At 38.4% G+C, this 9,439-nt stretch overlaps 1 protein-coding gene across 5 annotated transcripts in view; it reads right to left on the bottom strand.

The window, feature by feature from the left end:
* ZNF540 (zinc finger protein 540) overlaps nucleotides 1–9,439 on the bottom strand; it is a 22,413-nt gene that overhangs the window by 6,332 nt on the left and 6,642 nt on the right. Inside the window, exons 2-4 of one of the 5 annotated variants that reach the window (XM_017506444.2) lie at nucleotides 8,310–8,381; nucleotides 6,675–6,801; nucleotides 5,343–5,441 (exon numbers count right to left, since the gene is read on the bottom strand). In XM_017506444.2, coding sequence (XP_017361933.1) covers nucleotides 5,343–5,441; nucleotides 6,675–6,801; nucleotides 8,310–8,318 — 235 coding nt within the window. In that variant the 5' untranslated portion in view covers nucleotides 8,319–8,381. The remainder of the gene's footprint in view (nucleotides 1–5,342; nucleotides 5,442–6,674; nucleotides 6,802–8,309; nucleotides 8,382–9,439) is intronic. The other 4 variants (XM_017506442.2, XM_017506445.2, XM_017506446.2 and 1 more) reach the window with 4 other exon arrangements.

Here is a 9,439-nt window from a genome sequence, read left to right as displayed (position 1 = left end):
GGAATTGCAGTGGCGGGATCTCAGATCACTGCAATCTCTGCCTCCCAGGTTCAAGTGATTCTCCTGCCTCAGCCTCCTGAATAGCTGGGATTACAGGCACGTACCACCACGCCCAGCTAATTTTTGTATTTTCAGTAGAGACAGGGTTTCATCATGTTGGCCAGGCTGGTCTTGAACTCCTGACCTCAGGTGATCCACCCGTCTCAGCCTCCAAAAGTGTTGGGATTACAGGCATGAGCCACTGCGCCTGGCCGCTTTCTTTCTTTATTACCTTTCTCAGATATCTCTTCTGTCCCCTTACATCTAAAACCAACCATTCCTATACTTGATAGAGAAGTATTTAAATGTTTTTTTAAAGATATTATAACAGAAATGTGCCATGTTGAATGGCTTTTGGAAAAATGAACAAAGAAACTCAACAATTTTAAGGAGAACAGAGTAACTGAATAGTATGAGGAGATGACTGGACGCCTAGAAGTGTCAGGGAACCTTATTAACACAGATATGTTAAATGAAAGCTGGAGGGTGGCAATCTAAATAAGACAAGAGCCTAAAAAAATCTAAATACTGGCCAGGCACAGTGACTCATGCCTGTAATACCAGCACTTTGGGAGGCCAAGGTGGGTGGATCACCTGAAGTTAGGTTTTCTCCTCAAGTAGACAGATCCTAACCTGCCTAGGTTTTATTAGAGCCTAATGACATAGAGGAAAGAAAATACCCAACTTCAGCCCTCTAAGCCATCCTGTCTCACCTAGCAGCAGAGAAAAAAACGGAATCACTGGTTAAGGTCAGTCAAGTGGCACAGGTGCACCAAAAGACTGAGACCTAATTCTGGGACCACAGAGCACTCCTCTCCCCTTACACCTATCACCTTCCTAAAGGCCTATTTTCTGCGTTTCCCTTTACCCAGTACATCATGTTTACTTTTCAACAAAAAGTTACAAGGAAAACTAAAAGGCAAGAAACACAGTTTGATGAGACTAAACAAGCATCAGGATCAGAGTCAGATATGGCAGGAATGCTGGAATTATCAGACCAGGAATTGTAAAAGACTATAAGAAATGTGCTAAGGGCTTTAATAGAAAAAATAGACAATATCCAGATGGATAACGGAAACAGATGAATATTCTAAGAAAGAATCCAAAAGAAATGCTAAAAATTAGAAGCACTGTAATAGAAATGAAGAATGCCTTTGATGTGCTCCTTAGTAAACTGGACACAGCTGAGGAGTCTCTGCACTTAAGGATGTGACAAAAGAAACTTAAAAAACTGAAAAGAAAGAGAAAAAATCCTGAAAAAAATGGAACAGATATCCAAGAACTCTGGGGGTAAGTATAAAAGGTGTAAATACACATGAAAATACCAGAAGGAGTAAAAAGAGAGAAAGGAAAAGAAGCATATATGAAGCAACAATAAATGAGAATGTCTCCAAATTAATGTCAGATGCCAAATCAGAGATCAGAGTCTCAGAGAACTGCAAATTAAAACAACAATGACATACCACTTCACACCTGTTAGAATGGCCAAAACCCAAAACACTGGCAACACCAAATGCTGACCAGGATGTGGACCAACAGGAATTCTCATTCATTGCTGAGTGAATGCAAAAATATTATAGCCACTTTGGAGGATATTTTGGCAGTTTCCTACAAAACTAAACATGTTCTTCTTTTTTTATCCTGAGATGGAGTCTTGCTCTGTTGCCCAGAGCTGGAGTGCAATGGTGCGGTCTCAGCTCACTGCAACCTCTGCCTCCCGGGTTCAAGCAATTCTCCTGACTCAGCCTTCCAAGTAGCTGGGTTTACAGGCATGTGCCATCATACTACTCAGCAATCATGTTCCTAGGTATTTACCCAAATAAAATGAAAACTTATACCCAAACCTGCACACAAATGCATACAGCAGCTTTATTCAAAACTTCCAATACTTAAAAACAACCAAGATGTCCTTTAGTAGGTGAATGGATAAATAAACTGTGGTACATCCAGAGAATAGACTATTATTCAGTGCTAAAAGAATGAGCTATCACAAAAAGATGTTGAGGAAAGTTAAATGCATATTACTAAGTGAAGAAACCAATCTGAGAAGGCTACATACTGTATGATTCCAAGTACATGACAGTCTGAAAACGGCAAAACTATGGAGACAGTAAAACACTCAATGGTTTCCAGGAGTTAGGGTGGAGTAAAGGATGACTAGGCCAAACACAGAGAAATGTTAAAGCAGTGAAACTATTCTGTATGATACTACAATTGTGGATACATGTCATTATACATTTTTCAAACTTAACAATTTATAACACCAAGAGTGAACTCTAATGCAGACTGTGACTTTAGGTGATAATGATGTGTCAATGTAGGTGTAGCAACTGTAACAAATGTACCACTGTCATGTGGATTGTTGATAATTGGGGAGGGTGCACATGTTTGGAGACAGAGAGTATATAGGAACTCTGTACTTTGTACTTTTTTAAATAAAAAAAAAGTTTATTAATTAATAGAAAGTTACTCCAGAAACTAGTAAAATATTACAAAATGTATATTTAGTATCTAAACTAATAAAATATTGCAAAATACACATCTGATAAAGTAGTTGATTACAAGATATATAAAGAACTCTTATAAATCAAGAAGATAAAATGAATAATATCAATGGGAATTTTTGTGTCCTTGTGTGAGAAAAGGAGTTCTTAGAATATATTACTAATACATGCTGCTTCACAAATGGACCTCCAAAACATTATGCTAAGTTAAAGAAGCCAGATTTAAAAGACTGTACATTGTATGATCCCATTTATATGAAATGTTCAGAAAAGGAAAATCGACAAAAATGGAAGGTAGGTCAGTAGTTGCCTAAAGCCGGAGGTGGAAGAAGGGGTTAACTGCAAAGGGGCACAAGAAAACTTTTGGGGGTGATGAAAATATTCTAAAACCGGATTATCATGATGGTTGCCTAACTGTAAATTGACTAAAAGTCACCAAGTATGCACTTATAGTTGATGAATTTTATGCTATATAAATTATACCTCAATAAAATTGCTAAAAGAAAGTCAATGGGTAAAAATATTAAATAGACACTTTTTACCAAAGAAGATAAAGGAATGACAAATATGTGAAAATATGCTCAACATTAGTCATTAGTTAAATGCAAATTAAAATTACAGTGAGATACACCTACACATCCACTAAAATGACTAATATTAAAATGACTGGCAATACCACAGGCTGGAAAGAATGTGGAGCTACTGGACATATACTGGGAATGCCAAACAATGTAGCCACTTTGGACAGTTTATTTATTTACTTTTTGAGACACAGTTTCACTCTTGTTGCCCAGGCTGGAGTGGAGATCGCACCATTGCACTCTAGCCTGGGTGACAAGAGCAAAACTACATCTCAAAAAAAAAAAAAAAAGACTCCTTACATCCCATGTCCCCTTCTAGCTACTAACCCCTTATCTGTTCTCTCCTAACAGAATTCCCTTTAGAAAAGTTTTCTATCTCGCTGTCATCACCGCCTCACCTCCCATTTTATTTCAGCCACATTTAGCAGCCTTTTTTTAACCTCTGACTCCATTGAAACCTTGTCCTCTTGACACAAGGTCACCATCAACTTCTTTCCTGCCACATCCTATAGGCAATTTATGGTTCAGTTGACCTCATAGATGACTACTCCCTTCCACCAGAAACATTTTCTTTATTTGACTTTTTTTGGTACCACTCTCCAGGCCTACTTGTTCTCAATCTACTTGCTGCCTCCTCTTCCTTTTCTAAATAGAATGTCCCAGGCCTTAGTCTTCTTTGTCTCATCTGGCTTCCTTCATTCTATGAAACTCATTCACTAAAGGTAGGGAATCAGCAAACTTTTTCTGTAAAGGACCAGACAGTCGAAATCTTATGCATTGTGAGCCATATGACTTCTATCTCAACTACTCAACTCTACCATAGACAATACATAAATAATTAGGTGTGGCTATGTTTCCATTAAACATTATTTACAAAAATAGGTAGTAGGTCAGATCAGCCCTAAGGGATCTCATCCAGTCAGTTCACTGGCTGGACACCCAAGTTAATATAACTCATCCTACTATGTCTCTGACTGTTCAACATGTCAATCTGGATGACAAGTAGGCATTTCAAATATATACACCTAAATTGGGACTCTATTTCCATCCTCCAAGCTATCTTTCCCATATGTCCATCTCAGCAAATTGTATCTATTTACCTGCTTACATAAAAAACTTGTTCACCTATGAGTTCTTTTTCACCTATATCCCATAGCATGTCCGTTGGTTCTACTTTCAAATCATAAGATGAATGCAACATCTTCCCACCACCCCTCACCACTACCATCCTAATCCAAGCTACTATCACTGATAATCTAGACTATTGAAATAGCCTAATAACTGATCTTTCTACTTCCATTCTTGCCTGTGTTCAGTATATTCTTCACAGATCGTCTACAGTAATCATTGAAAAATATATGTTTGATTATGACTTTCAATTACTCTTGGAAAAGAAAAATCCAAATTTCTTGCTATGATAAACAAAGCCATGTAAGACCTGGCCCCTGCTTGGCTCTAAACTCATATTTAGTTACTCTTCCCAATCTCAATCTGCTCTGAGCTTCTTGCAGTTCCTCAAACACACAAAGCTCACTTCCCTGCTGTGCTTGGAATTATTTTCTTCCAGATGTTCACATGCCTTAAGCCTATACTGCACATCTCTGCACGTATATTCTCTCTTTGAAGAGCCTTCCCTGGACAAGCCACTGAAATTAACCCTGCCCAAACTCTGTCTCCTTACTCTTCATCGTTTTCTTCACAATATGCATCGTTATTTAATATTTATATATATTCATTTGTTTACAGTTTACTGTGTATCTCCCCTACTGTAATGATAATTCCATTAGTGTGGGGAGGTTTTGGCCTTATTCACCAAGGTACTGATAATACTTGGCACAGAATGAGCACTTGGTAAATATATGCTGAATATGTGAAAGATTGAACTTTCAGCCATTAGAAACAAGCATACGTGTCAATGTAGAAAAGATAGGAAGCAATTGATTGCACTGGGAAAGAAAAGAACATTCTCTTTACTGAAATGAAGAGTAACATGAGGGGAAGCAAAAACAAAGATAGGCGGTAGGAGCTAAGATGAGGTTCTTTTGATAGTTCATGCTAAGATGATCTGTTTTCTTCCCTGTCTTAGGCTTTTTCTCCAAAGCCCTGAGGCCTCTGAGAGGAACTGCTTAAACAGCATGCAAAGGCTGTATATGCTCCCTCACCAGCTGGTCATGACTGGCATGAGAGCCCCTATCTGCCTGATGAACTCTCAACTCACCTGGGTACTGTCTTCCTGCCATTTCCCTCACCGCCACGCAGGGCTCTTTCCCTTGCTCCAATAGGGTGATCACATCTGGCTTTGAGCCAGAATATCCTGCTTATAAGAAAGAAAGAAAAAAAATACATAGAAGTAAAACATTGCAAGTTCAAAAACAGTTTGAGACTTGGTTAAATTTATATGGATCAATGTGATTTCAATAAAGACTTCAGAGAAAACTGATAGGATTAAAGAATATTCAACTTAGTGTAACCCTAGGATCCCAGAGAATAAAGTATCTTGATGGGCAGGGGAATTAAAATCCATCCAGGAGAATTTTAATTCATTTTGCAATTAAAACTCATATAGGCTGGCTATATTGAGAGGCAGTAGTTATTGAGGGCACAGACTGTGAAGCCAGCCTATGTGGGTCCAAATTCTACTCTGCTACCTATGGACTAATGATTGTAAACAAACTGCTTAAATTCTTTGGTCCTCAGTTTTCTCATCTGTAAAAGGAAAATAAAAGTAGTACCTATATCATAGCTAATACTTAGAACAGTGCCTTGTATATAGTAAGCACTCTATTAGCTATTATTATTTTCATCATTCTTAATTTACTTAGAGCAAAACAAGACACTTCCTACGGTATTTCTAGGTTCTTGCTAAGATATTCATTTAAAATTAGATGCTAAGTTAATATATTTTATTTTACTTTAACTAATTTCAACTTTTATTTTAGATACAGGGGCCACATGTGCAGGTTTGTTACCTAGGAATATTGTGTGATGCTAAAGTTTGAGGTACATTTGATTTCACCTCCCAGGTACTGAGCATAGTACCCAGTAGGTAAAACTTTCAATCACAAATCAGTAAAAGAAAATGTTTGTTTTAGGAAGTAGAATGCGTTCACTTTAATTTTAAATCAATTTTGTTGGTCTAAACCATGACATATAAATTGTACCCCCTGGGTGTGGCTGTTATCTTTGCAGACAGGTTACCAAATAACAGAGCATCCACAGCAATTCTGAGCTCAAATGCAATGTGAAACCTGATTTCACTGACATTGGTTTTGGAGTAAATGCCGCCAAATTCAAATCCAGTCTTTTAACTATTAAGGAAGACGCAGTTACAGGAATGGATTAAGGAGCATTTCATGAGGCTCAGTGAGGTATGGTGAAAATGAAGGCATTCAGTGGAAGTGCCATTCACAAATCATCAAAGTTCAGTCAATTTCTTGAGGAACAGAGAAGAAATTCAGCTAGTTTCTTAATAATTAGTCCTAAATTTGTGGAAGAGAAAGCTACTATTTCAGAGAGCAGAGTCTACATTATTTGATGTAGGTGACCTTACCCAGTGAGACCAAGTTACCGTAATTCTCCAACATGACATCTCTGTACAATTTCCTCTGAGTAGGGTCCAGGCACTCCCATTCCTTCTGAGAGAAGTCTATAGCCACATCCCTGAATGTCACCAATGCCTGAAACATAAATCAACATATTACTGGTGAAATTACAGAACAAATATTTTAAAAAGAAGAAAAAGAGATAGAAGGTTTCATTGCAGCAAGGGATACTATACCAAACTCTAGGCTGGGGCTGAAAGCTTATGGTAAAGGTAGAAGAAAGGAACCCAGTATTCTAAAGCAGAGTCACCTCATTTTCTTGAAGAATCCAGCTTCTGTATACAAAATTTCCCATATATTACGGGGTTCTTGAACTACTCAAAACATTTCTGGGAACAAATACATGTTTCCCAATTCATTTCAACTGGATACAAGCACATAAACTATATTTCTACCTCAAAATCCTCAATAAATTATTACTTAATAATAATAAAAACCACTTAATAAATAAATTTAAAAAAGAAGAATTCTACCTCCTCTTTTTCCTTCAAGTTTATCTATCTATCTATCTATCTATCTATCAATTAATCAGTTGACTGATCAGTCAAGACAGAGGTCTCACTCTATTGCCTGGAGTACAGTGGCAAACTCAGAAGTTCAAGTCCATAGTACCTCACTGCAAATCTGGGATAATACAATTATCTAATATTTATGTATCTGGATTATTTTCTTATAAGTACTACATACCTTCTTTGTTCTTGAGATTAATACTGATGTAATGAACCAGAATCATACTGATGTCAAGACTAGCACGTTCTGTTCAACCACAAAATGCACTTTATTATAGGTTTTTGCCTAAGAGATTCTCAGGAAAGACCCCCTGGCCTCTCTATAAGCAGGCCCCAACTACATACTAAAACTGAGGCCAATCAATATTAAACTGCGTTTTATCTAGACGCAGGATCTGTGGAAAACTTCAGTGCTTTCCTATATGTAGTCAAATGAGTCCATTCTTGGTTTCATTACACCTCAGATCTGGCAAAAGATGGTAAAGTGCCTCCCTCTAGGAACTTCCTGTCTGCTCCATCTCTGCTCTAGACAGAGACTGAGTACCCTGAATGATTTGGTCAATGTGCATGTGAATATTGGTTAAGAAAGAGAGGGGGCACACTGGAGGGGCTTGAGAATGTGGGGAGTAAGAAAAACTTCTGCGCTGGGCACAGTGGCTCATGCCTGTAATCCCAGCACTTTAGGAGGTCCAGGTGGGCAGATCACAATGTCAGGAGACCGAGACCATCCTAGCCAACATGGTGAAACCCTGTCTCTACTAAAATACAAAAAGTTAGCTGGGAGTTGTGGCACACGCCTATAATCCCAGCTACTCAGGATGGTGAGGCAAGGGAATTGCTTGAACCCAGGAGCTGATGTTGCAGTGAGTCGAGATTGCATCACTGAACTCTAGCCTGGCGACAGAGTAATACAAAAAAAAAAATTCTGTTAAGAAGTGTCAGCATTCAGTTGAGTAAGTAGAAAAAAACAACAAAACAAAACAAATGAAAAAAAAAAGAAGTGTCAGCATAAAGAGTGAAAATGTTCACATGATCTTTAAAAACAAAAGAGTCTAAAGAGGAACTGTAACTTACATGGGCCATGGTTTTAGACTCACAAGAACTGGTCAGTCTTTCCCAGCGTTCTTCTGCTGAAGAAACAAAGTTCTGAGAAGCCTGAGTTAGAGGAGAAAAAAAATGAGGCAATGAGACTAGGCTTGCTGCAGAGATAACAACATGATATAAATTAATAACCTTCTATTTTCCATTGCTGCTTGCAAACACCTCCCCCTAAACTTCCCTCACTTCCCTCTGACACCCTCTCACCACACCAAGGGAAGCTGGCTGTAGGAGGATGGACACAGTGTAGGGGCTCTCCTGAATTAGAATACATGACCAATAGTTCAGCAGAAGAGTTCTGGGCCAATCCCCACTATGAGAATACTTATGTAGGCCCAAGGCTGGGATGTTCAGAGCTGTCTAGAATAGAATCTCTTCCCTCGATTCTCACCATCCAAAGGGGACAGACCACATTATCCAAAGCAGACTGCCTTCATGGCCTTAGGAGCTTCCTGGCCTCCCCTGACTTAAAGATGAAAGATAGAACAGACTAGGAGTTTGCAACCTATGGCCCATGGGCCAAATCTGGCCTGCCCATATGCTTTTGTAAATACAGTTGGAATAGAACACAGCTATGCTCATTTGTTTACTCCTGACTATGGCTACTTTCAGAAAGCTACAAATGCCAAGTTGAGTAGTTGCAATGGAGACTGTATGGGCCACACAGCCTATAATACTTCCTATTTGGCATTCTATAAAAAAAATTTGCTGATCCCTGGCATAGACAATTCATAATGGCCTTTATCATTGCAAAATTTTACTTGCATACTGGGATCCCTTCTCCTAGCCTGAACTGGAACGCCCATAATCCTCAGGGCTCACCACTCCCCATTTCCCTCAATCAGAAGAGTCCCCAGGGTCCCTGCAGGACATTATTCACCCTGCCTTCTCCCTCAGTACTCAAACTGGAGGGAGAAGTAAATTTATGACCCTGACAGCAATAAAAAAAATCAACTTTTATGTGATGCATACCTTATATATAGATATTTAATCCTTAGAATAGCCCTACAATGTCATTATTATCTCCAACATCAGAAAAACAGAAACCTAAATCCACTGCTAATAAACAAGACATTTGAATTCTTTTTTTTTTTTTTTTTTTTTTT

Source organism: Cebus imitator, unplaced genomic scaffold (genome assembly GCF_001604975.1).
Source record: "Cebus imitator isolate Cc_AM_T3 unplaced genomic scaffold, Cebus_imitator-1.0 Scaffold356, whole genome shotgun sequence".
In the NCBI taxonomy this organism is placed as follows: Eukaryota; Metazoa; Chordata; class Mammalia; order Primates; family Cebidae; genus Cebus; species Cebus imitator.
Note: the sequence above shows the minus strand (reverse complement) of the source record. Positions and strands in the feature narration are given on the sequence as shown.